At 38.5% G+C, this 27,970-nt stretch overlaps 1 protein-coding gene across 1 annotated transcript; it reads right to left on the minus strand.

Annotated features, from left to right (window-relative positions):
- Window positions 1-5,451: 5,451 nt before the first annotated feature.
- On the minus strand, window positions 5,452-27,591 carry LOC104162248 (protein kinase C-binding protein NELL1-like). Its single transcript, XM_009700930.1, has 6 exons — window positions 27,582-27,591; window positions 24,233-24,373; window positions 14,929-15,122; window positions 9,236-9,412; window positions 7,284-7,508; window positions 5,452-6,005 (listed from the first exon to the last, which is right to left on the minus strand). The coding sequence occupies exons 1-6, from the start codon at window positions 27,589-27,591 to the stop codon at window positions 5,955-5,957; spliced, it is 798 nt and encodes a 265-aa protein (XP_009699232.1). The 3' UTR covers window positions 5,452-5,954.
- Between the last annotated feature and the right edge of the window lie 379 nt (window positions 27,592-27,970).

A 27,970-nucleotide genomic window follows, 5' to 3' on the forward strand; every position in this document is an offset into this window, starting at 1 on the left:
CAAAGCAGATCATTCCTGGCATTTCCGACATTTCCAAGGCACCAGCAGAAGACACCTTCCAAAGACTTTTTCCTGGTTTTGGTGGAAGGTAGGAAGCTGGGGAGGAATCAAGCTTATTGTTCTGCTCTGTTTCACCCATTAAGAAGAAACAACCTGTGATTGCTGCCAGGTTGCTGCCAACAGCTTTACAAGGGCCTCCTCCAGACCCTCCCGCTCACTGACCACCCTCAGCACATCGTGCCGGCAGCACCCACCTTGTCCCACCACCGCACTTGCGGGCAGTGGTAGCTCACGCATGAGAAGAGCCAAAGCGGCAGTTAAATAGCATTTTGTCTCAGCAGCCCAAACACTTTCCAAAGACTTGCTATGCTGTGCCAGTAGAAAAAAAAAGAAAAATATGGCAAAAGTGCATTGCCCAGGATCAGACAAGAGATTTGCTTCTGATTTGGAGAAAGCTCTAGTGGCGTTTCTGTGGTAGTTTCCAACAAATACTATTTTTGCATGAAAACCTGCTCATTGGGATGACTACCTGCAGCAGTTAGCTAGTTCTCAAAGCTGTCTTCTGCCCTGCAAATCAGAGAATACACAGGTGTGGCTAAAGGGTGTACTAATCAGCTAAGGACTTAATACAAATGTGAGTAAATGGCCAAACCTGTGGGCAGGCTGAAAACTCATCTCTACAGCTGCAAATGTACTTTTAAAATACATGTTCAGGTTTCCTTAATCCTTATCTTAATAGATAAGAGTTTACCCTTAAAGTTAGTGCTGACCTGAACACACTTCGGTGATTCTCTCATTCTAACTTCATAGATGTTGTGTAAAAAAATGCCCGCTTTGAGTTTAGAGGGACAACAGTAGCAAAGCCCACACATTCTAGCACCTGGATGAGAATTTTGCATAAAATTCCAGTAAGAAAATAAATCTGCATATTTAATACTGAAGTGTGCAAAAGGGAATCCTTCAAAACTAGTATAAAGAAGCACTGGATTAAATCACATACGTTTGCAATTCTTGTGACAGAACAAGTAGATTTAATCAAACAGCAATCAACCGCATTATTAGAAAACAGGATTTTTCAACTCTGTTTTAATTTCATGATAAGCTCCTGGTCTCTCCTTTGTGTTTGAGTGATGGTGTGATCTGCTGCAGAACCTCTAAGCCTCTCTTCACTGAAGTGCCTTGGTGGATCTGCCTGTGAACACATAGAACCACATAGGCCTTCAATAACAAAGAGCTTTGGGATAGGTAAATACGTTATGGTGTACAGATGACATGATGAGTCGTTCGAAAGAAACTACAGAACAGAGATTGGCAATCAAAAGCCACTCTGGGAGCGTTTCTGTATCTATTGCTGTGTCCAGGGTGAACGCTACCACAACCCTGTAGAACTGTCAGTGGTAACCACAGTACCACCCAAACACAAGTGAGCTGGCTGGGTAACTCCCTGCCTTTTCCCAAGGTGGTTTCTCCCCATCAGGGTAGAGGCACATACAGGAAAGAAACCTGAATTGCTCCAGATCCTGTTGTAGCTACTTCGATCTCAAAGAGAACATGAGAAGGCTTGCTCCCAATTCCAGACAAACCACTTAAATAAAACAAACAATCTCATGTACAAATTTAGGAAGAAAAACAATTCAAGTGGGAGGCATTGCTGAAGCAAAGATTTGGCTCCCAGCCAGAAACCCACTCAGCAGAATTCAATGCATCCCTCACGCTGCACAGCTGAGGTAGCAGTAAAGAATTTAAATGACATATATATGGTTTTGGAGGGCTTTTTTTTTTCCTGACTGGCCATGATTTTTGACATCATGTGCCCATGTGTTGTGAATCTCCTGGTGATGGTTTCATAAAAAAAAAACAAAACTAATTTGACCCTTTTTATCAGCTTATTGATATAAACCCTTCTCAGGTATACCTAAACCTGCACATGCGGGGCTGTTCACTGGCAGCTAGTAGCAAGAAATAATCTTGTTAGCACCTGCAAGTAATATTTGCAGATTACAAACAATAACAGCACTTCACTAACACCTCTCTGAAGTCAATGACCAGCTGAAACAGAATTATTGCTGATTTATACCAGTAAGTGAGAAGAACTGAATAGGAAGCATTCAGGACACCCCAGGTTGGAATTTTTTTTTTTTAATTTTAAAATTTATACCACCATGAGTCTTCCTTATACCAGTTTAATTTTCGATAAGCGCCAAAGATCTACCTTAAAAGGAACAGTAGCTTGTTAGCAGGTACGTATTTCTGATGGCAGAATATGTGCCTCAAACAATTATGTCTTATCACAACACTCACTTAAAATTTTACATCAATCTGTATCATGGGGCCCTTTTCAAATCCCCTCATTAATGATGATTATGTAAGTACCATTAGATGTGAGACATTCCCATATTGCTCGTAGGAGTTAGGATTTAATTCTAGTACAATCTACTCCACCATTTCTGTAATCACTCCTGACACTTTACCTTTTGTTTTGTAAAACATTATTGTCTGCCACAGAAAAAAAAAAGAAGATGGTATTTTGTTTGTCATTCCAATCTGATTAAAAAGATGTTATTAATTAAATGTTGTACACAGTTATACCTGAAAACTTACTGACAGCTCTTGGGAGAACATATATTACTGGAAGACAGTTGTTATTTAGGTCTCTGAGGCACCACAAAGACAATAACAAATGTCCCACACATTCCTGTGAACTAGGCAGCTATTATTCAGCATTTTTGGGGAATAGTTTGGCTTTTCTTCAGCCTTTAATAGTGACTAGGGTGGCTCAGCACAGTCCATGCGTCTAGGAGCCACTACAAAGGAACCTTTACACTTGCTTTATCTCAGTAGGTGAGTTTGCAAATACACAGGGAGCAGAACTGAGAAGTCGCTTCCCTCACAAGCCACAATACAGTGTTCTGGTTTAGTACCTAGGCTGAGGTTTTTGCCAAAAAGAGGAGGCAAAGACATTTTACCAGAGTTGGAATTTCCATTTTCTGCTTCTCACTCATTTATTTTTTTGTCATCAGAAGCGTTACATGCAGAGAAAATATTCCTTTACAGGATAAATAAGTAGAAACAGCTACAAAATTCCAACTGCCTATAGTGAGAGTTTTGACCAAGCCCCTTAGCTAGCAGCAAGTTTCCTTTCACAGAAGTTATACTGGTAATCCTCCTCACGTTAATACTATTGTTCTCATCTTAGCAGAGAGAAGGTCTGTCTCGCAAACAAAGAGGAGGTTTTTCAGAAACTATTATAATAAACTTGATTTTTTTTTTTCTTCCCCCAGCATTTTCACTCTAGTGCCCATAGGTTTATAGGGAATAGGGAATTTCATCAAGAAAGAGGTTTTGAAAGTTCTTACCTTGGTCACAGAGGAACATAGTGAATTAAATTTTCCTCCTCACTGCGCTCTTTGAGCTGGGCCTGTGGCTTCTGAGTATTCTGAAGGTAAATGCGATGCGACTAGCAATCAAATACCTTCATAAGGAAAAGTTCATCACAGTCTTGGTAACTGCTTAAAATGCAACATAAACAAACAGGTCTGTGTCAATATTTTGACTTTGTGTAAACAATTCAAGCTGTATCACTTCGGAGATAATGACACATAATGCTGTATAAAATGCTCTGAAAGGGTTTCACTGAATTAATCTGCATTTGAGTTCTGGAAGAAAATTGGTCTGTGCAGTGGAAAAATGTGAACTTCTGTGCTCCTGTTGAACATGATCCTAACAAGGTCTGGAGCTTCCAGAAAGCATCCTGGGAAAGGGCTTCGCTACTACAAGGTAAATGGGAAAAGAATGATTTTTCAGACCCTGCACTGTCTTTAATCCCACTTACAGAGCTTCAGAAATTGGTGTGTATGACAGACAAGAATACATTATTTTGTCCGAGTAAGTATAAGTGAAGTATTTCTTACAACTCTGATGCTACATCTCCAGGAAAACACTCTAAAAAAGCAACACCACGAGTTCAAGTCTGGAAAGGACAGTGATAAGTCTTTTAAAAATCTGCTAATAAAACTAAGGGAAAGCAATCTGTACATAGGAGTTTATTTAGATGCCCACAAGTTTTAAATCATTCCCCTTTATATCTCAGCCCACTGGATATCTCATCCAACTGAATTACCATTGGGTTTTACAATGTGATATACAAAATGAGCTGACGTTATGATTTACAAACATCCTTTGAGTATCATATAAAACACAACTGTTTCCCTTATTATACAATCATTAGGGCAATGCAAATATAGTCAATACATTAGTAGCTGAAAATGATGGGGTATTTTAAGAAAATAAACTTTACCACACAAACCTGTTAGATAAAACAAATCCTGTTTAAAAAATGGGAATAAAGTTGTCTGAATGATTGCAAGTAATTTTTATATCGTTTTGCCACTGTTCCCTTATAAGAAACATAATAGTACTTCATTTAAAAGACGACTAATTTTTTCACTGTATAGTCACACTTCATTCTTATTAATCAGTTTCACATTTTCTGGATGAAACTACGAAAAATTCACAAATGTAGACTTTCCAAACTGTAGCCACTATACTTATTTCTGCACTCTTTTCCATATACTCAGTGTGTTTAACTGAATAAACAAAAAGCAAAAAGCACTACACAAATGAGCAGAAGAAAATACAACAGCACATTAAAAAGGTGACATTTAAGCTGTAGATGCCATCATCGTAGAAATATATTCTTGTTCTAATGCCACAAACTTTCTAGCCTCATGAAAAAAATAGACATTAGCTGAAGAGAACCTAAACTCTAACCTCAATATAGGGCTAAGAGTTTTAATTTGTATTTCTGTCTAAACTTAGGTACTAAACAACACCATGCGCGTCGTAAATTTAAAACTAAATATTTTTGAATGTCATAAAATATGAAAAGAGAAAATCTGTTTCTGAGCTGCTAATTGGGTAATGAAAGTTACCAAGCGTTAAGGTCTCCTGTCCCGCATGTCACTGGTACAGGTGCTTCTGCACTTTGTCATTACAGGTAGCAGTAACTGAGAATGGCAGACATCCTTATTACTGTGAATACAAAAAAAGGAAAAATTCTGAACTCATCAGCGATGTTACAACTGAAAGCAAATTCTAGCCTAGTCAATTTAAATTATATCATCTTTAGGGTCTCTGACTGTTTTATCACTGCACAATCCAGAGGGATTATACCCTTTTCCAGCACTTGCAGTTTCTCTTGCAAAACAGAATACTGATAATGACTGGTGATTCTTTCCTGAATACATGCTGAATCGGCAGTGGAATGTGTTTTTAGTTGCATTTCTCACTACAGGAGTCTTGCTGCTGCTCCGCATATTTGGAGAAGAAAGTGCTTTTTTTGCCATTTCATTAAGTACATAGCATTTAAATTTATAAATTTTTAAGACAGACTTATTTTGATTACTTTCTGTCCAATCAAATATACCTTTGAATGCTTTAAAATGTTGGACAGCTGTGAAATATAAGTACTATGCAATTTGACTGTACATACATACATATTTTCATAAATACATCTGACAGGGACCTTGGAACTAAGTACGTGAGATCATGGGACAAAATCACAACAGGCTGTCTTATTTGTAAAATCTAGATTCAAAGTAAGAAGAGCTGAATTCTAGCATGTTGTCAATACACAAATTAAAACAAAAATACAGCATTTGTTTACCCATGAAATAATTTAAACATATTTGCAAATGTCTTGACAGGAAAAGTGTGTAATTTACAACACTGAAAACTTTTAACAACCATTGACTTATATGCGCTGTACTGTAAGTCACCCAGACAAGGCTAGCAAGGATGAGCATAGTGATAGGTCCCAAAGGCAACTCCCAAACATCTTCCTCATGCGGAGACTTTGGTAATTGTCTGTTGTATAAAACGCCAACGCATACGACTTCATTTCAGGTGTCAACTTCATCAGTTTTCCTCCCTTGGCACAGTCCAGTCTGACTAGGTCAGTTATTGTCGAGACACTCTAAATCCACCGAGCAGCAGACGTTCCCATTCTGCACAGACAAACAAGCAGGTGTCAATCACCTCGGCAGAACAAGTCACAAAGAGCAAAGGGGTTGGTGGCATGCAGAGATAGATGCATCTCTGACACATCTACTGCTTACAAAAATCTGCTTAAGCCATCATCCCAAGGTGTCCTCATCGGTCCTAACTGTGGTGGCTTTTTGAGGAGGCTGACTTTGCCAAATAGCACTGAACTGTCCTGAACTACACGTGAACTAGAAACTTGGACGTGAAAGACTCAGGGGTCCCTCCCCATAATAAAATACAGCACAGCAATGACAACAGAGATGATTGGATTTTTCTCCCATGCAAGAAAGTTAATGGAGAAAGTTTTGATGTGATCCACGCAAGGAAGCTTTCTGTTTGTCTGAAATAAAGCAGATAGTTCAGATTCTTGATTCATGGCAGACACATATGGGGGAAAAAACCAAAAAACATACGGTTTTGGAGTTTAATCCATTGTTAAATATCTTCCTGCAATATCCATTTATGAAACTATCTTATATAATAAAAAAACAGAGCAACCACCAAAACCCCAAAGGACCAATTTTTTCCTTTTTTTTAAAATTCAACACAAACCAATAGAAAAAATTCTGAAGAATGGCAGAAAGCTACCTTCGATAATTTAAAGCCCTGGAGCAACAGCTTGGTTTCCCACAGAGAACAGAAGAATGTTTTATATAACCCAAAACAACATTTTCATAATTCTGGTATTAGCGCAGTGGGGTCATCACTGCACAGAGCAAGGGAGACAGACTGCACTTCTGCATTAGACCCATTGGATTAAATATATCTTGATGAGATCAGGGAACAGAAACTGTGACATTCCCTTCCCACTTCTGTTGTGGGAGTGCCTTCATCTCTGAGCTGCAATGCGTTTCTACTTGTGTACTTGCCGGTGAAACTTTTATTAGTGTTTTTGCCTCTGCTTCCCAGCTCTGTAAAGCACATTTTCATGAACATCCATGGTAGGCAATTATTAAAATACTAGCCTAGATTCATACTGAGAATGCCTGAAGGGCTCTCCAACAAAACGTCTGAAAGTTTCACTGCGGTACTACATATCTGCCTTCAATATTTTCAACAAGCACAGAATTGGTTTGTTTCCACCCTGCAAAACACAAAAAGCATGGGTTTTCTGTAGGCTTCTGCCCTCAAGTCTCATTTACTTCCCCAAGATCTGAATGTGAGCTTCCAAAGGCAGAAAATGACCCTGATTTTATGCAGCAACATATATTTCCATCACCATTCTACTCTGACCATCGTACCTTGCATTTGCAGGTTGTACAAGGAGATCCGACCATTGTCCATACAGCGCCGCTAAGTCTTGTGATTCCATGGCCATCTAGACAGGTTTTCCTGATGTCGTAGGTGATGTTGTCAGCCAGACAGGGGTCACTGACACAGTGGGGACAGCACTCGCCTTCCGAGATGGCTGTGTACTCGCAGTTTAGATTTGGGCACAGAAGAGGCCAACAATCTACCTCTCCTTCCTGTAAAAAGGGAAGCAAAGCTCATTGAATTTGTTGCCATTTATTAGATATCGAGAAACCTTGCATCCTGTTGAACAGAAAAGTTTTATTTTGCCAAAATTGAAATAAACTTAACGGACCAGTTCTCAGTTTGGTTGATCATACAAATGCATGTTTGACCACTGAGCTGAAGTTTCCTAAATGTGGCAGACTATCATTTGGTTGTTTCTTGACTAAACAACACTGTCGTCATCGTGGCAGGCGAACTTGAGTTCTCTGGGGTTTTTAAAGGCAGCATTAAATACTGGGTTCCAATATTTTCCATAAACTATAATTTTAGCAGTGATTGCCTTGCAGACTCACGCACTCTTTCTACGCCTGGTCACATAAACATCTCTGCGGGATCACAGCAACTGTTTAAGTAGAAAATTAACACTGCAGATAGAGGTAGGTTAGCATGTTTGAGAGGCATTGAACATTGATCTAACTAGCAACAGCCAAAATTGATTTTACTGTCAAGTCCTAAAGGAATTGTTAGAGCAATACCGGTTATGTTCCACTGAGTCATTTTATTTTACTATTTAGCTTTGTAAAAAAAGCAGTTTAGTAGATAGAAACATGGAGCAGAGAGATTCATCAGGTCAGTTCTGCAGAGTATTGCTCTGTGTGTCTAAACTTAACCTGCAAAGGGCTCCAATAACTTGCATTATGCTACTCTGTAAGCCCTTCAGATGTTGATAACATCCCACACTGCACAGAACCTTACATGTAGCACTGATTAGAGCATCACTGTCTTTTAGCTCTGTATGGTAACCCAATCATAAAATCAGGCAAAGAACTGCTAGCCACAAACTCAGTATCCCTTGTAAAACATGTCATATCTAATATTTGCCATTGCTGCTGGCTGCAAATGTTTCTTGCTGTTCTTTTGCAAACATTAAAAAAAAATCTTAGGAGAACACAAAATACAATACTTACTGCTGTACATTATGGATAATTATCTCTTAACAGTAACTTAGCTTTGAATGTAATTTGTTTCCTGATGCTCAGACATCTTTTGATTAATATCATGTATAAAGACTGTGCTATACAGATAGCTATAAATGGAAAACTGATAATTTTAATGAAGTTCATTGCTGTACTAATTAGTATATCTGTGCAAAACTTAAAGCTTTAGGGAAATAATCTACAGTGCCTAATGAGAAAATAGATGTTCTTTATTTTGCATGTTTGTCTAGTAATTTCAGTTCTCTTTATCCTCTTTTTGGTTAATTTTTCCTAATTCACCACATGGCATTGGCATTCCATTTCTCCAGCATTTGCTGAATGAAAAAAAAAAAATTGTATTGTCCATTTTGATAAGATAAGTACACCAGCTGACATAATTAAAAGCTGAAACTCCTCCAACCAAATCCATCACATGTGAAAAAAATATTTAGAAGTCATTTAAAGATTAGATGACCTTACAAAAGTTCTCAAAAGTAGACTAATGGTGAAGTGAATACAGTGTCCAGGTTTCCAAGCTTTTGTCAAGTTTTCCATTTTGTTCATTAGACCTCCTTTATTCAGCAGTAAGAGGAAAACTGATGGTGTAGCTTTCAGTTCTCTGGAGCTCTGTAAGTGCTTTATTGTCATTCCCAGTCTGAAAAGCAGGCAAAGAGAGAGCCAAGAGCCTGCTTTCAGGTATGCTTTGCTATAAGTCATAATCCTTATTATTCTTGCTCCCTTCCAAAATGCTTTACCCATACCAGGCAACGGCACTGCTGACAGCTGTAGGTCCAGTTGTCCCCACTGTGGTAGACCTTGTGCCCAGTTTGGTCGAGGCACTGGCTGGTGACACGGGTGTCACACTCCGGGCAGCAGAAGAGATCAGCGCTGGGGTTCTTGCAGTCACAGGCTGTCCTCCGGCAGAAAATCCTCCCATCCTGCAAGGACACATTGCCCTGATGTCAACCACAAACTGCCAGACAGCAACCCATATGAGGTCACAGGATATATATATCAAAGGGCACGTCTTTGGCATATCAGGAAATACGAAGTTCTTAACACAGTCGGTGTTACCGCCAACAAGGATTGGATCCTGCCAGTTGTGAGTAATACCTCAAATACCAGTATTGTCCCAATTTCTATCAGTGCATGGATCCAACACTGCCTGAAGCTCAGAATACTGTTTTCCTGTCTCCAGCTAATTTAATTTAAAAGAAATCAGTATCTCAGAAGGAATATAGTGAAGCAATTTCATATCTCATTGGTTACATCAATGGACTCTTCAAGCAGTTGCCACTCTAATACATATAATATTTGTTTAGCACTATTTTGACTGAATGTATCACTGTGAAGAAAATCACTTGAATAAATAAATTGAAGTTATGACAGTGGTCCCCTTAACTTCATAGGAGCACAATAGAGCAAAATCACAGTAGCACTAATCGTTCTTCACTCTGAATTCAGCACGGGTTCTGTTTCACATCTGGACCTACAGTACACCAGCTTAAAGCTAAATGGACTTATCATCACCCATTATAATTCAGTTCACATATTAAAGTGGGCCTGTATTCCACAGGCTCTCCAAAATATGATTTTGCTAAATATTTGCTTACAGTATTGGATGGCCTGTTTTGATAAAGACCATTAAACAGAACTATTTGAGATAAACAGAAGAATTGCTTCTGCATGTAAAGAGAAAAGGATATATTCTCTTTGCATCACAGAAAAACAAATTGATTCTAATTCTAGTTATGAAAATTGGATGCACTATCGTGTTTGAAATTATACCCCTTACTGTAGGCAAGACAACATACTGATAGGCCACACGTAGTCTGGGAACTGAAATCACAGTTAACAATGAGGAGATTATCAAAAAGTTTGGACATGAACTTCTTTTGCATTCAGTGCTAGTTACTGGATTAGTCCTTATTCAAGCCAGGGGTCCCCTGCAGCCAATTTGAAGCTAGAGCTGCGAGAGGAATGAAGCTACATTTTGCTTTGGATCACAACTGTACAATTCCTAAAACAACAACTCATTTCATTGCATTTTTTCCATATTCTCATCAGAAACTTGTTCTGAGTCTTTAAACCTGTATCTGATGTAAGAAGGAAAAAAAGTTTTTCATTAGCACCAAATAAAGGGATACCTATCAAAGCAAGGGAATTTACTTCCTCTGATACATTTAAAAAGTGATTACTAAAAAGAGTGACAGCAGCTCAGGCTGTCTTTTCCACAGGCGAACACAAAAATGCCACAACCACAGCATGCAGCATGGGTGGTTGTTTTGTTTATGTTTTGATGTAGGAATCTGTTGGCTCTTGTTTTTAAGCAAAGCCAGCCTTGGCCACAATGCAACATGTACAAAGTCAGCATCAGGGAATCACAATACCCCCATCAGCGTCACTGCTGCATTTCATCAGAGTTTTGAATTGATTAGAATATTACTTTCTGTTGTAAGAACAATTAAAATGATTTCTTGTGCCTAACAAGGAAAGCTGAAGAGAACACAGAATTACGGAAATGTAGAAAACTTTCTAGGTTAACATGGATCTCAGCTGCTTTTGCCAGCCACAGGGCATAGGACTAGATTGTCCTTCAGTGTTTATTCAGTTTTGTATCAAATTAAGATAACTAAGGATTCTGTACTTCTGGGTAGTTTGCTGCTTTAGCTGTGGGAGAAGGAATAAACAAGCTTTATTCCCTTACTTGGCAGTTTGAGTAAATCATAAGGTAAGGAAGACTGGCAGTGGCCCATCTCCTTTAGCCACAGGTCCAGATGCAATGCTGGGAATAAACCCTTTCCAGAAAAAACAAAGAAAGAAGTCATCCTCCCCTTCAGCAAGTGGTGAAAGAAGAGAGCCGAAAGCCTTCCCTGACAGACAGTTATGACTAAATCTCCATTCTTGCAGGTGGGAAAGCACAACCATCCTCCACCTCTCGCTGAGGGCAGATATCAAGCCCAGCTCAGCACAAATGCTCTGCCAGGCTGACCAGCTCCAGGCACGTGGGGCTATGCCAGGCACCCGGGCAACCCAATGCCCTCGACAGTGGCAGCCTCTGTCCTCTCCATAATGGAGTGCTGATTAATAATGGCTAACAATAACCTGTCTGCTTAGTTCCAATTCAGTTTCCAAGCTTTCAAGATCAGTTTTCAAATTCCTCTTTCAGCTGGTGACAGTGCTAGTAGCTCTTGCTGCTCTGAGCTCCCATGCTGTTACCTCTGGGGAGCAGCTAACCTTTTACATTGCCTTTACTCTCTGTATTTCAGAACACTGACAAAGCCTGATAATTTTGCCAGAGACCTTTTGGTAATCATAATACACTGCTAACTCTCTTTATTCTTTAAGCATCTGTGCTTTATCTACAACCTCATTAGTTCCGTGCCTTTCAAAAAACGTTTTTATCCCTATACTGCAGTGACACAAAGCCTCTTAAGCTACAACACCCCACTTGCATCTTTGCAGCTCTATAGTAGCATTGAAAAATATATAGAAAATGCAGCAATATACAGAAAGCAACTTAGGTTTTTTTGGTGGGTAATAACATATAGCATCTTATTAGTACCTCTCCCTCCCCACCTTCCTTACTGAATCAGTTCTACAGGCTTCATAAGCATCGGCGGTATGAACACAAAATTGTTCTTACCAAAGGAAAAACCGATACACAAGGGAATCGCTGTAAAGGGTGACTCAAGTTTCCACAGCCAATTTGGACAGAAATCAGACCGTGCAGAAACCAAACCACCAAACTATTCTCATCCTCAGGAACACACTTCACCTTGGTGCATCCCCCTGTTCCCAGTGCTGTGCTTATTCCCGAGGTTTTTTTCATACGGGGAATGGAGGGTTGTCTTAATCAGAGGACCGACTCAAAAGCCCAGATATAGCCAGACTGTACAGCCAGGCTTAGTTTTTTTTCATGGGAGAAAGGAACAGCTCCTCACTTCCCTTCAAATTTCTACCACGCTTAAATTTGATTGTGTATTAAATCCACAAGAGTTCAGGAAGATGCCTGTAGAAGACACATCAAATATACTTAAAGCATGATATTAATTTAGAGTTTTGAGAATTTACGTTTTTGTAAACTTTATATTCATTCAGATGAATGAGGATGGTTCGAAGAGACTGGGTCTGATAAAACACCGAAATAATCCCCTGTGCTTAAATAGTGACACTTTGTTTCATTATATAACTGAGGTAATAGGATTTCTCATAACTCATAGTATCCTACTCCACAAATAACTTTGAAGTTCACTAAGTAAGGTTAAGTAAGGTGTTTAATTTCCTTTGCACCAGATTTTAAGTTAAAATATTTTCAAGATGAGACCTATGCGTTTCAGCCAAAGCACAAAATATATCCACCGGACCTTTCCTAAAATAACCATAACAAAAGAAAAGCCAAAAGAAAACACATTATTTTAAATCTGAAATGCTGATTTGTCTCCTAGATAAAACAAGCGAGTAGGATCATTTCAAAGTTCGAGTAAGAAGTATAAGGAATGATTTAGTTACACTCTGCCCTTTTCCTCCCTGAAAACCAAGCACGCTGCAAAAATGTCAAGCAGGGCCAGCTCTCCATGCAACTGCATGAAAAAGAAAGAGTCCTGCAGCAGGTCTGAGAAGTAGTTTGGTGTACTGGAAGCTATCATGATTTATAAAAATATGTTTCAATAACATATTTCAATGAACATTGAGCAAAGACTTTATGTTCTGCCCGGGATATGACAGAGGAGGAGCTCTCCTTGTTTTCCCTGGTCTATAGATGAGAATTTGGCTCTTGAAACAGGCAGCTACTGGAATTAAATTAAATGCAAATGTTAATTCACAGAGGAAAAAACTGGAAAGTGAGGAAGATATAAAGGAAGAGTCATAGCAACAAACAGTGCCAGGCTTAGTTTAAAATATCTATGTACTTGTTAATCATCTTGTGTATTTTCATATACTAATAAGAGCATTCAACATAAGAAATAAGTGCAATGAGAAATGGCAAATAAAACAAATTACAAGCAACCTAAAATGGGAATACTAATTGTTATAATTCTGCAAAGGCAGACCAGATGTCTTCACATATATTAAACTGTTTATTCTATTGACTGGAAATCCTTTCATAAGCCAGCCAGTTCCCCAAGATTACAATAAAAGCTTGATATATATTCAGTGGAGTTGTACACTTCAGTTTCTGAAGGGAGGAGTTTTAGGGAGCTTGAGGCTACTTGAAGTAAAAAATATAGCAACTAAAAAGAACATATTCCCTTTTGAGCCCAAAACAGCCGTGTACTTTGTGGGTTCTATTCACTCTAAAGTCTTAATTTTCCCTTCTCCTATACATTGCAATACAGAAATGATGAGGCCTTTCAGCTTCTTGCAACTTCAAAGCAACTCTTCCCCCTTGGCCCCTTCAAACACTCTAATGCTTCTCTGGCTCGTAAGCATTGAGACATGGGGACTGATAGACCAGTTGTCATGCTCTATGTTCAGCTTTTCACAGTGGCCAAAATCTCGGTTTACTTACACTGATGCAAGGGTCAATAGCGTTCTGCTGAATCTAAGGACAGCTTTACCAGTGCTGCGAACGCATCAGGTCAAAGTGGCCATAAAAGACCAACCACGTCTCAGACTGGTGCATTTCTAAAATTCTTCGAATTTCAATGACAGCATCCCTCTTTCAACTAATGAAAATTAAAGTAGAGTCAAATGTTCTTTTAACTCAGCTACTATACTCAGAAAAGAACTGATGATTTCCAGGGGGAAAAAAAACCCAACCTGATCTAAGTGTTAACTCTAAGGTAGACCTACTTATGCTATGCCTGCCTTCTCCAAAGGTGTAGAGAGAGCTGCACTACTCAAGTGGGAGAGCCGCCAACACAGCCAAGCTGGCATGAGGAGGAGAAAGCTGGCCTTCACTCTTCTTCACTTGAGGAAATTAAGTGCCTGCTGCTAGGTCCCCTAACCTTTGACTCATGGTCAGGCCTTCCTTCTCACCCAGTTAATTTGCATGTATTCCAAGTAAAGGGAAACACCACCAACAGGAAGATGGCTGACCACAGTACTCGCCCCGAGAGATGCATATTCATGTGAAAGAGAAACTGAAAACAGTTTTCAACATTTCCAGTAAGCGTGCTAATCGCCTGCACATTGTGTTAAAGGGTAATGCAAGACCCTCGTCATGGCATGCTCTGAGTGGCTCTGGCCCACAGGGTGATATGGCAGAAGCTCAGCAGTGTTAGCCTTTTTTCAGCTGTGCCTGTGGTTGTGCAAAATAAGAAAAAAGATTACTTCCCAGAAGAATTTCCCCATAACAGCTTCAGTGCCCACCACAGAGCTTACCTTTTGCCTCAGCGCCTTGGGCTTAGGCTAGTATTTTTGCCAACACCAGTAGCACTGCAATATTGGGTGTCTGACATGATCCCAGAGAATTAAAGGACTCCTGAAATCCAGACGAGCTGGATCTCACCTTGCAGGAACAAACGGAGCATCTGTCCTCTCTCAGGGTCCACACCTGCCCGTTCCGCTTGAAGCCGCCTTCATGGGGACAGTCTCCAGTGCAAGATGGTCCAGACGGACAAAGGCAATCAAACCCTCCTGCCAGGTTCACACAGGCTGAATCATTCCAACAGGTGTGGGTCTTTAAGGCACACTCATCGATATCTGCAAAACAGAAGATTTATAATGCTTTGGACATTTTTTTTCACAGGGAAAATTTTATTTCCGTATTAAGTAATTATTGCTCATCTGCCTTGCTGGTAGAAGAGGGTGCCTCTTTCTGATATCTTCCATATTTACTTGCTAGATGTTAAGCTTGGATTTCTTTTTTAGGTTATTCTTTAGTGTTTATTTTGATTCTACCAAGAATTCTTAAACTATCTCCAGCAGGCTTAATTGTAAATGCTGAGAGTGGAACTGTGTATCAGTGATGAACTTTAAGCTTCAGACAAGGGTGTATAGCGATTTCCCAGTGATTGAAAACTAGTGAACAATCAGAGTGACTTTCTGTTAATCGGACCACTCTCTGTTCTGGATTTTACACCAAAATAGAAGTGCACTATTCTTCTTAAGTTCCTAGCATGATTAACATTTCCCATACTAAAAGCAATCAATTGTATCCTTTTCCCATTGCTGGAAGGTATAAGTGAATTTAAAAAAAAAAAAAAGAAAGAAAAAAGAAAAAAAATAAAAGGAAATAAAGAAAGAAATCAGAGGCACCTTATACAGGAAAAAAGTCTTAGAACAAAGGTATGCAGAAAAAGTATGATTTAGCAATGACACAAAGAAATAAGTAACAAAAGAAAATCATTATACACTAGAGAAAAGTGAATTACAGTATCTCATTAAAATTGCTTTTGGAGTGTAAAATATAACTATGCAATATGAATTTATCTAGGGAGTTAATGCAGCATTCTTTTTCTTGCAGCGAAAGCCATGAGATTTTTAATCACATTGTTAAAAACTTGTTAAAAACAGATATTTCTTTCAGAAAATAACTTTGGACTGTTCTTAAACAATATATTGACAGATTGTCCAGATAAAACACCAGTAAATTGGTGGGTCTTTTTTGTTCCAACATGAACAATGGAAACTGTAAGCAACGGTGGGAGGAAGGCTGAAGAAGAAAATCCTTTAGAAGTATATGATGGTTTCTATCGTGAAAATTCCAGAATACTATTATATGAATTCAGAAATTACAAGGAAGAACCCTCACACTTACCATTTAAAATAACCTTATTGCTAGCATGAAATTTATAACTGTTCAACTTTACCCAACTTTTAATTCTTCTCTAAAACACTAAATCTAAAACTTCAATAGATGTTACAAAAATAAAAATTACCTAAAGTCTAATTTAGGTGGGATGTGATGGCCAGTTGCCCTACTCTTTGCACAAGTGCCATGGGTTCACAAGTCATCTCCTCAGAAAGCAGGATCTTAAAAAGACGTTAACAATTCTCTCAATCTGCTGAAGGAAACCCTCTATAACAATCAAATCACTAAATTTCCTCTGACCTGGTTTGTAAAATTCCCGATTTCAATTCATAAATAGTCCAGGAACAAGTGGAAACGTGGTCATGCCCTTGGATTTGACCAAAATCAGCATGCGCAACTGAGTCAGGGGCCTGGGCCGCCAGAAAATGGCTGTTCCTCTTTCTGCTTACAGACCCAAAGGGAAGCTGGAGGCAATTACCCTGCAGAAGGGCTTCACTCCTGGGCTAACCTGTGGGCCAATCCTTTGTCAGAGATGTTCCCAGTGGCCTGATAGCACAATTCAGACTTCCCTAAAATGGTGTATTTTGCTGCCCTGACAGTCTTAATTGCCAAAAAAGAACATTATTGCCCTAATGCATAGCTTAGCACTAACTGAGTACTTGAAAGGTCCACTCTCAGTGCTGTAAAAGGTGCTGTGCTAAGAGAAATTAAAACTTGTAGTTCATTGTTTAACAAGCACCAGAGTATCACAGGAGGTAAAAACCACGAAGAGTGACACGAAGAGAGCTATGAATGAATTGGTATGAAATGAATTACATCCAATTATATCTAATTATATTCAAAGTCTATTTCAATAGACTTTGAATTGTATTTTATGTTGAAAACAAAGGTATAAATGAAGCATTCACTTTGTCTTGGGTGATTTCACCAAACATCTTCAATATTCTCTTTCCCACCATATTAAGGGATCCTTGAAAAGCATATATATATAGGATGCAAGAGGATCACAGTGCAGATTAGAAGGTTAGCTTTCATAGCTCAAAACTAAAAGGATTTCACAGATGAATATAAAGCTATATTGCCTACAGAGTTCCATGTAATTGCTTTACTTATGACACAGAAATCTAATTCCGTTTCCATGTAATTTAACAGATTTATGGAAAGCCAGATGTTAGCAATTATAGAAACTAACATTATTCATATTCTCAGTAGTACAGACCTGTTCACACTGCACAAAGCCAACTTAATCTGTCATACATAACCAAAAGGGAAGAACACCCTATTTACGTGCCACTACTGCTCTTCTCTGTTTGGCACACATAAAAAGGATGGCCCCATTAAGAGCAGCCCAAACTGGTAAATGGGACATTCTTGACAAAGCAGCCAATCAAGTAAAGCTGAGTAACATAGCATGAACATCAATTCCTCATTGCTACGCAGTTTGCTCTTTCTTTTTGTGTTCTTTACAGAAATGATGGTTTCTTATTATTTTATGGCATTTATTATTTAAAAATTTTAGTCATTAATCAAATATATAAGCCTTGGACACTGCACTCATTTCCAGCTGAACTTTTAATAGAGCTAATTTTCTGAGAACATCCCTTTGGCAGTTTTTTCTTGTCACTGATTACATTTCTAAAAGTCAGAACAAACAGCCCATGTTCCCAGTAACTTGAGGAAAAGAAGTTATAAGCGTAAAATTTTTTTGTCCCTTTCACGCTTTCAGCCTCAAACCACATTGGGGGGTGGGGAAGGAAAAAAAAAACAGACAAATGCTCCCATACTGTTAGCTCCCAGTCAGGTTAAGAAATTATTTCAGTTTAATGGAAATCAAACGGACTTGCTCTCATACCAACATGAGATCAGCATGTAGATGGCTATGCAAAACATGGAAGAAAATACTCATATTTAGTGTGAAATTTCTCTTAACAACTGGAATCAATGTGTCTACTTAGGTGTTGAAAAATTAGTCTAGTTTAAAATTCTGAACATGTCCAAAACAATCTTCTAATATGAATATGAAAATTGTATGACAAGACTCTTGCATACAGATTATTTTCATATTATTCAAATCCTTGCTTAGCTCAAATTCCCCACACTCCCCTCAGGTTTCATTTGCTTTTCCACAACTGCTCTCAGAAGATGCAGGCCCAAAGCTGGGACATTTAATGATGGGCAAGGCACAAGTGTACACAAATCTTATTTCCCATTATAACAACACTAGGTAGGAAGAAGATGAAATATTCATTTATAAATCAAGCAGCTTTGAAGAACAATGGACAAGTACATATGTGAAACAGCAAGGAGACTCCATAGCCTCTCCCTGTACACAGGGCAAGAACAAGATGTCTGTCTTGACTTTTGGGGGATCAGTTCTCTCATATATCCTATCAATCTATGAAAACAATCTAATGTTCAGACCTGGAATAGGATTTTGCAATCTTATTCATTCTATTAAGATAATCTGTGGCAATAACTGCTAATTAACCCAAGTAAAAGTGGCAGAGCTTTACTTCCCCTCTCCATACAGTTCCTTTTCAAGGAAAAGTGAGGATATAAAGGAAATTACCATAATCAGAAACTTGCTTGTAATGCTAGCCTTATGCTATTTTCTATCAACAACGTATAGCCAACAGCAAAGTGATTGTTGCTGAGACATGTCACCTCAAACATTGCACAGGGCTATCATAAAACTGATCAAGATCTTCACTCTTCAAACACTCCCAATCTGTGCTTCTCTGAACAAATGTACAGCAACAAGCACTCGATCATATGTATTTTAGCCACAATGCAACCAGTCACATTTTGCGGATGGGAAAAGAAAGAAAACAAACCACCCAAGATGTGCTCATTTCCCAATATACTCTCAAAGCACATAAAGATAACTTGGTAACGTGGGCAGAGAAGAAATCAGAATCAAAATGAAATAGAATAATCCCCTGAGATGCAATTTCCTTTTCCATCCTTTTTGGTTGTAACGAGAAGCAATTTGCCTCAGATATTATGAGAGGTCCCATGGCCACTGTATTTGAATGGGGTAGAAGACAAGCATGACTGTACATATCAACACAAGTTCATTAACTTGGTTTCACTGAGATTTTAAACCAATCCCTAGCTACTTCATTTCTTAGTTTTCAAGGCTATTCAGGTTTTAATGGTGTGACTTTCCTATAGCACCTTAACAAATGTGTGCAAGCAAGTCATGCAGTGTGGTGCTCTGTAATATCATGATAAGCTGTTGCAGAAGAAAGAACCCTACTAATGTGCTAATTTTAACTGTTATGGTACATTAAACCATTACAGTATAATGTTAATGTGAAAAATGTACACTGGGCTCCCAAACCAATATATGTACAAGCTAACTAAACACTGTTTTGACATATCATTTTTCACAGGCAACTTGTCACTTAATGTATTTGCCTTCTTTCTAAACCGAAGTGATTTCAACTCATGTTTGAAAAAAAACAAAAATCACTAAACAGATTCATTTTTAGTTAGAAAATCTTTTATGATAGCACTTTCGTTCTATAGAGACATAATGGCCTATTAAAGAACACTGCATAGTAAATTAGATTCTGAATATAGGATTTATTAATGCTTTCTAGAAATACAGAAATGACTAAACACAATTACCTTGAGGACATGTAACACAACTTTCTCTCGGAATGCAAGAATCAGAATTTACTAAATGGAAAGCAAGATCATTTTTATTTTGCAGGATAAAATCCACAGACACAGACTGATATTATGAGCTTTAAGAAATTCTATGAGCAGAACAGAAGAAAGTCGTAAACCAGCAGGTTCTAGAGTTGGTCTTGGATGCTCTGGTACCATATGCAAACCTTTCTGTCTATGTACCACTTCTCTAACGATAGATAGAAAAGCAATTCTCAGGCACATAGGAACATTTTCAAAGGATGGGTCTAGCTTTTTGTTTGACACAGAAAGAGGGCAAAATAAACAAAGAACAAACCTCCTTTTCTCTTACTTTCTAATCTAGGTAACAGACATCACTGCAGCAGCCTATCAAATATCTGAAAGCTTCAGGAATTGATTTTAAACCCATTCAGACTTGACCCTCAAGCACTGCTGCACCCAGTTTTTGTGGGAGACTAATACATGGGAAGTTTTCTTTCACAAGCTGCTGAGTCCTACCTTTTTCCAGCTTTCATTTCCCCACCACAGCTACTCTGAACCTGCAGCGAGGTCTAGCTACACAACCTTTCAGGACAAAATACATGGTGAATCCTGCGGTTTTTTGGTGGAAGGAGGATCCGTGTTAACATTCCTTAGAAAATTTGTACTGATTCTTAAAGAAAAGAAAAAATAACCAACAACTGACAGGGACTGCTACCTTGGTTGCTTTTCCTTTTGTGCTTGCAAGTCACAATGTAGAGACCCAGAAACACGAAACATCATGAAAAAAATGGAATCAGGAATTCTGCACTCCAGGGTCTGAACAGCTGTCTACAGACTGGAAGCATCTCACTTAAAGAGAGATGGAGATTAAAAAATATAATTTGATTTGTTTTTATTTTTCTGCTGTAGATAGGAGCAAGCTTTGTGAGACATTAACAACTTCCTAGAATTCTTTGCCAGTTTCTTCCTTCTTGTGGTTCTGATAATCTTAAAGGTTATCACTGAAAATTCAGTGGTAAGGATTTATTCAATGATTGCCTTGAGGCAGCAGTATTTGGTAACATGTACTTAGTGCAGGATAAAAACAATGTATGGCAGTTGCTTCAGTACGGTATCAGTAGATAGCAGTCAATAGTGGGATACGTATCATATGACAACTCATAGTTGTCTATAAAGTATTTTTGTTTGTTTACCTTAAAGTGTAGCAAAACTCTTATTAAAAAAGAAGAAAAACCCAACAACCTAGCAACTATAGCCTACATGTTTTAATTGCCAAGCAAACTTTGGTAGCAACTTAGTATAGCAATTGTCTTTTGTCTGCAAGCAGTATTCTTAATAACATATTGTGAAAGGCCAGTGCCTCATAAAAACAATACCGCTGGAAATTAAATTACATTCGCTTAATTTGAGCCTGCTCACCATCACCTTATGAAGCTGACACCTTTTATAAAAGCATGGCTGTGGAAATATATTCCCTTTTCAAAGCTGCCTTCAGTTGATATTTTTGAGCAATAAAAGAATTTTCCCAAGCTTGAAGTGGCCTGGCTAAGTCATACATACTTATTACCTAAGCTCTGGTGCAATATTATGACCTTCCCTGCCACATCCGTTGATCTACACGTTTGTCCCTTGCCAGGTGACAAACTCCACCTCTTTCTCCTAGTCGATAAGAATAAAGCTTTCAGAAGCACTGAGGTATCACAACACTTCCCAAATAGAAGTTATTTTTTGAAATCTTCTCCAAGCACTGCACAGACACTGCAAGTAATGACTCAGCTGCAAGACCACCTACATATAAATGGAGGGAAAGGGGGTTAAGCAATAGATACATAAATGCATCCACCAAAAGGAACTGGCTGCCTGGGCTTCGGGCAATCTGTCAGAGCTGAGTACTCCCTCCCACCACCTTATGACTTTCATATGTTGTTGTTATTATTATTGTTATTTTGTGGGGGACGGTTTAATTTTTTTACTTATGTTCTTAGCCTATTTACTGTTCTCCAAGTTTTGTCCTTCAGGAAGGAAGGAAGAAACATTTCAAAACATACTGAAGGGCAACGGCCCAAATCCACCTCAGGTACACACCAGGATTTCAGTATACAGTCTGTAAAATATACCAGGACAAAATGCCGTTGCTAAGCAGATGAACCCTCTTTTATCTGAAATAGAGTGAATGACACTGGCCCTGACTCTAAATACTCCACCATGCAAACAAGCTCTGGCACATGATGAAAGTCAGCATTCAAGAAACCGAGTTTTAGCTAGAATGTGTAGTGTTATCTATCTGTCATTTTAAGCAATTCTTAGTTGTACTTTAAAATAAACATCATGGTTTGAAATTTCTTTGTCAATATGGGTTAGCAGAATCTTTCAATTAATTTTCAATTGGCTAACCAGTATAATGAAATAAAATAAACTGGTTTATTCTCTTCTTCACTGGTACCCTGCAGCAGATGGTTCAGAAAAGCTATTTCGTTAAAATAACCCTGCTAATTTCACATTCTGTTTACAACTTGCATATGGCAAGATGAGCACCTCACCTTACGAACTTCCAGCATGCTGTGCAGGTCAAAACGAGGGCAGTTTGTTTTCATGAAAACTCATCTCTCCAATCTCCACAGAATACAGAACATTTTGGGCTCCCTTTTGCTGTGAAGTAGCCAAGTGCCCTTCCCTTTAATAACCATGTAACGCAAGCAATACCGACCTTTCCAGCAACTGAGCCTAGCTATGGGCCATTCAAAACCACAGTCTTGTCTACGCATCCATCTTTTCCTGACACCAGCCTGAGCCTTAGATCTTCTTTGTCCCAAAACAGCTACCTAAGGTCAGCCTGACAAGTGATGGGGTTCCTCATGAAAGCAGTACAGGTAGGCATCAGGAATGCTACAAATGCTCCTTATCCCCAACTGCCTGAGGGTTTTTTGAAGGTTATGTCATGTTGCTTTGACTTCTCATAAAGGAAGTATTTTCAACATTGTTCTGCCCATCGCTCCTTTTACAATATTTAAATAAACCAGAGGAGAACTCTTAACATTTGAGAATTTGTTTAAAATATATGACTTTCACATGGTGTTTTATCTGTTAAATCACAAAATGCTGTAAAATTTGCCATTTTTTACACAGCCACCCCAATGAAGTTCACTGCTGTGATTTTATTGAGTTCCATGTCAGCTTAGGACAATGTGTAAAAAGTTAATAGTGCTGGACAATCTACAAAATATTGCTTTTGAAAATAGTTATTGTTCCCCTGCATTTTTAAATCACGATGCTATCTTACCCCAAGGACTTCTAATAGCCAAAATCTGTAAAAGATGGCAATGTTTGTTACAAGTTACAAGCAAATTTATATATTTTTATTACAAATATTTATTTTGACTTTTACTTTAATCATATACTTTAAATCTTAGAAAGAGCCCTTTGTATTTATGGACAAGATAAATAAAATCTACAGTGTTAAAAGAAAAAAAAAAAAAGTCCTTCACAGAAGCAGCAGAAACGCTTTTATAGAAAATTCATAGAACTGAGTAGAGATGAAGTAACTGAAATTCCAAAGAAAGGACATAGAACTATGAGAATTTGATTTGTATCTCTATAGAATTTAAATTGGGATCATTTCTAAATAGTTTTAAACTCATCTGATAAAATATCATATAGAAATCATGTCTAAGGCTCCTGAGAATAAGCAAAAAGCTGATAAAATTGTAAGACAGAGGTAAGCCACAATTACCATCTTCACTACGATTTTATTACTGCTTACTTGCTGTAGCGGCACACAAAATCTTATCGCCAGTCAAGGGCACCCAGACTGCAAGACCCAGTCCTAACTCCTCATGGAGCCTCATCCTTCGTCCTCCTGTAGAAACAACTGACAAACTCCTCTGCACCCTTTAAAAATTCCTCTCCGTTCATGCTGTTAGGGCCTTTTTCTGCAAATGTGGTGCATAAAGAGCTTGATACTATTCGCGTAATTCTAAAAATAAAATGATGAAGATACCAAACAATGGAAAACAAACAAACCAAAGCAACACAGACATATCCCAAATGTGTTTTTATATCGCTCTGCTGAAATTTGAAAACGGAAAACCAACTCTTCCCTTTTTTGGGGCCTATTATGCTCCCCAGAAAGTCTACTTTCATTTCACGTTTTACTGCAACTTATTATGATAAATGGCAAAGGACAGCAAGTCACACTTTGGATCTCCGACTGCCTCCCTTCTGTAATAACCGTTCAAAAATTCGACGTGTCTTGAAGTAGCACCCAGGCCGCATGGCTGGGGATGCTGACACACGCAGACACGCTCGCTTGCGTTCTCATTTTAGCCTTAAACACAGTAAGCGCTCAGGACAGTGTCTCAATAGTCACTTTGTAAGACCATGCAGAAGGAGGAAAAAAAGCGCTATGCTGATCATTGCTTACCAACACAGGACTCCCCGGCAAGAGAAAAGCTTCCATTGTCATGGAAACCGCTTCTGCACTCACAGTGGTACCACCCTGGGAGGTTAACACAGCGTGAATGGTTGTGACACTCAATGATCCCCTCTGCACACTCATCAATATCTGCCTCAGAGAAAAACACAAGCCAGCCAGGAAATTAATTTCCTTCGACACCAATGCTTTAGCTTCGTTTTTTTGTTGTTGTTTTGGTTTTATGTTTGTTTTCTTTTTTTTCTTTAGGTCTTCTTTTAATAGACGAATCAAGGTTTATTACAGTTCCAAACAACAGACACTTAAAACATGACTCACATAACAACAATTAAAAAAGAACAATAATACATCATGGAATTTGATACATACAAGACATTCATTTCCACTACGATTTGTTGAAAAGGCAAAGCAAACATGCAGAATTTTTTTGTTCTTTGGTTTTTGTTTTTTGTGTTTTAACTCAGAACTTACATTTGTCTGTGCATATAAAGCATTGCGGAGCAGGTTCTCCACTGAAAGGGCAGTTTCAGCAATATTCCTGCTTTACAAAATGCATGTCCCAGGACGCCTTGGAAACAAAAAGCATTTTCTTCAGGATTTGTGTTTCCAGTGCTCAGCTGTGACATTGGCAGCTGTCTGCACTTAAGGTGTGCAGAGCAGTTTGCAAATGATAGTTAATCTCTTTTGTTTATGTGATCAAAATAAATACCTAGTGCATGTATAACAGTGTGTGTCAAACAGAAAAAGCAATCCATGTTTCAGCTGCAATAAAACATTTAGCTGGAAAAGAGTGAGGCAAATGACAGCAAGTCTGTGGCAATGGAAAGGTACAGCAAGATGAACACCCTGCTGAGTTTCAATAAATGTGCTGTTTTTATAAAGGAGTTTTTAACATTTCTGTAACATGGTTAATAGAGACCTCATAATTGCTAGTAACCTTGGTTAATCATGGCTGGCACCTGGTTGCTTCTCCCCTTTGAGCATTTTTCAGCACATTTTGTACGGTTGTAATTAAAATTAGCAAATTAATTATATGTTAACCTTGCAGTAATTTAAGAAGCTATTATATTTTCATTCCTCTATTTAGCTCAAGTTTTTGTTGGTTTTTTTGTTTGTTTTTTTAAATCTTGGAGAGTTTTCAGCTGTGTACCTTATCAATTAAAACGAATCTCAATTTATTCACAAATATCAGCCATTTTCACCCATTGAGTTTTTTTCTTGGCAATCGGCACATTTAAAATACACACAAAATTGTGTACACCAAACACACAAATTTGGGGAAAACAGGTTCTGAAATTGCATTTAGTTCTGTAAGCATCGAAGTACAAATGTCTCATGATCCTGATGCAAGACTGAGTTAAGGTCATTAAGTAACCACAGAGCGTAGCGTTTACCTCAATTTACAAAACAACATACACCAATATGGTTTCGTGGACTGCAGTGGAGTCACGTTGATGTATGTTGAAATTGCTTTGAATGAAGTATCCTTCAATACAATTCCATTTTCTTACATCTTACAAGCAATACCATAGAAAAGTTCGATTTTCCTCATTTAAGTAACAATATTTATTCTTGTTAAACTATGGCTGAGAAACCCAAACAAATGCCTTTTTCCAGTTTTGTGTTCACCCCCACTCAGGAATGAAGCCAGTTATCTACATAACAGGGTTATAACCACTATTTCTTTCCAGCTTTATTCAGCTTCCATCTAACAATAAAGTCAATTTTTTTATGCTTTAAAATCTGTCACTGCTGCCACCTTTTCCATACTTTTTATTTTGTAGAAGCTAATTTTAGTGTTAAAACACTGCACAAATCTAGCTGTCCATCAACGATGAGTGCTGCTTGCAAACTCAGACACTTTCAATTCATTACAGCAAATGGAATTTATAACCATGATCTTTTCACATGTCATAGCTGATGGAACAAGTTTAATCCTATTTGGAAAGTGAATGACTTTGCTACTGCAGGTCAACTGCAAATGAATCCTTCTTGCTTTCTTTTCTTCCCCAGTGTTCAATCGGAGAACGTTCCTGTTTAAAGATTGCTTCCTTGGGTCAGGCCTGTACTGGACCTCTATCCATTCAATTTTACATTTTTAATTTACAAAATCAATAGAGTTTTCTTAAAGTTCATTTCTGAACTTGAGCCCTTTTGAAAGTGTATTTGATTTAGGTTCATGGTATTGGATACTAATTGACTGGTAGATTACTTTTCTGAAAGTCTGTCTGCCATGATACCAAAACTAAGCAGCAGTTTACTCAATGGAAGAGCAGTGTCAGCCTATGAGTCTCTAGATTATGTCGGAAAAGTAAAGTAATACACAGAACTATTTCAAGACTAGATGACTTTATTGTGGCAGTACCATACCTGTCAATAGCTTTTGTCCACTGATGTTTAGGGACACACAAACCAATTTCTTAAACCAGCAGAGCTGGGAAAATGGGACTCGCTTTCAGTTGTATAGGTTCTTCCTTCGCTCCCTCGATCTCCTTAAACCAGTGGAGTTTCACCAGCACCGCCCTCCCCACGCCAGGGGCAGAGGAAAAGGCGCTGCTGTGCAGGTTGATTTGGGAAAATCTGCCACAAAAGACACCACTGATGCAGAAGCAACTAGTGAAAAAATCCTTCAAGCTCTGCTCCCCACCACCACCTCTCCTCTCCCAGAGCCATTTCCAGCTCACAGGAGGTGCCCTGCTCCTCTCCAGGATAAACTCCTTCTTGCTCTCTGGCCCAGCCTTCTCCTGCACGCGTGTGTGTGTATGGGTATGCTGGAGATGGGCTGGGCCGATGGTGCAGGGAGGAGAATGGGGAAGCAACTCTTCCCTCACTTCTGCAGCAAGTCAGTATTCCTTTGGCAACACGTCACTAGCAGCACCGTGTAATACAATACGCATGAAGAGTGGTAGAAACAGGGAAAACCATTAACAAGTTCTCCATTTGTCTAATACATTGCAATTTCTTATTTCCATGCTTAAAATGATGTGATAAAGACTAAAAGGGGAGAAAATATTATGGTTATGTTTGTAAGCTTCTCCTGTTATCCTGTCCATTATTTGTAGCATATATATAAACATATCTCTGCAGGTATAGGAAAATATTATGGATTTGTTTTAGAAATTCAGAATGATTTAAAATGCTTGTAATACCATGAGGGAATTGCAAATAACAGATTTATAAGGTGGCGTGTCATATACCATGACATTACTTAGTTCACTCACTAGATAATTTCCATCTGGACATACTATGGCTTTTGAAAACACTTTTGTGAGGATCTTTTTCTGCATAGGAAGATGTTGCTATACATAATAGCCAATTCAGGGAAGCAGAATCAATTCACCTTTCTTCATCTTTGCTTTTCTATAGATCCTAGCGCTATATTTGCATACTTGCCTGAGGATACTCTCTATCCAAGTCTGAGTTTGGGTTTTGCTATAGAATTTGAGCTATAGATGCACTATTTGTGTGTGTGTGGTTTCTTTTGTGTGCAGATGCTTACCAGAATATGCTATATATACTTTCTTCGTAAAGTTATGTTAAGCTGAAATGGAAGTCTATACCTCTGACCTGAGAGTGAAAACCATACAAAAATTATAATCATTCTTCAAAGGAGTACAGAAAAACCTGTTCAGAAATTCTGTAATGACGTAGGCCAGAGGAAACAAGGGGCGGACATTTTTTGGCTGTGTTCCCGTGCTTGAGGTCTTGCCTGCCCTCGGTGCTCCTGGC

This window comes from Cariama cristata, unplaced genomic scaffold (genome assembly GCF_000690535.1).
Source record: "Cariama cristata isolate BGI_N322 unplaced genomic scaffold, ASM69053v1 scaffold29155, whole genome shotgun sequence".
Classification (NCBI taxonomy): Eukaryota; Metazoa; Chordata; class Aves; order Cariamiformes; family Cariamidae; genus Cariama; species Cariama cristata.

Bases quoted from the DNA above. Each gene is read 5' to 3' on its own strand.
- LOC104162248 (XM_009700930.1), bottom strand. The intron at 15,123-24,232 runs GTAAGCAATGAT...TCTGTTTTGCAG, and splicing joins TGCCGGGGAGTCCTGTGTTG to ATATCGATGAGTGTGCCTTA. The intron at 7,509-9,235 runs GTATGGGTAAAG...CCCTTTTTACAG, and splicing joins GTCAGCAGTGCCGTTGCCTG to GAAGGAGAGGTAGATTGTTG.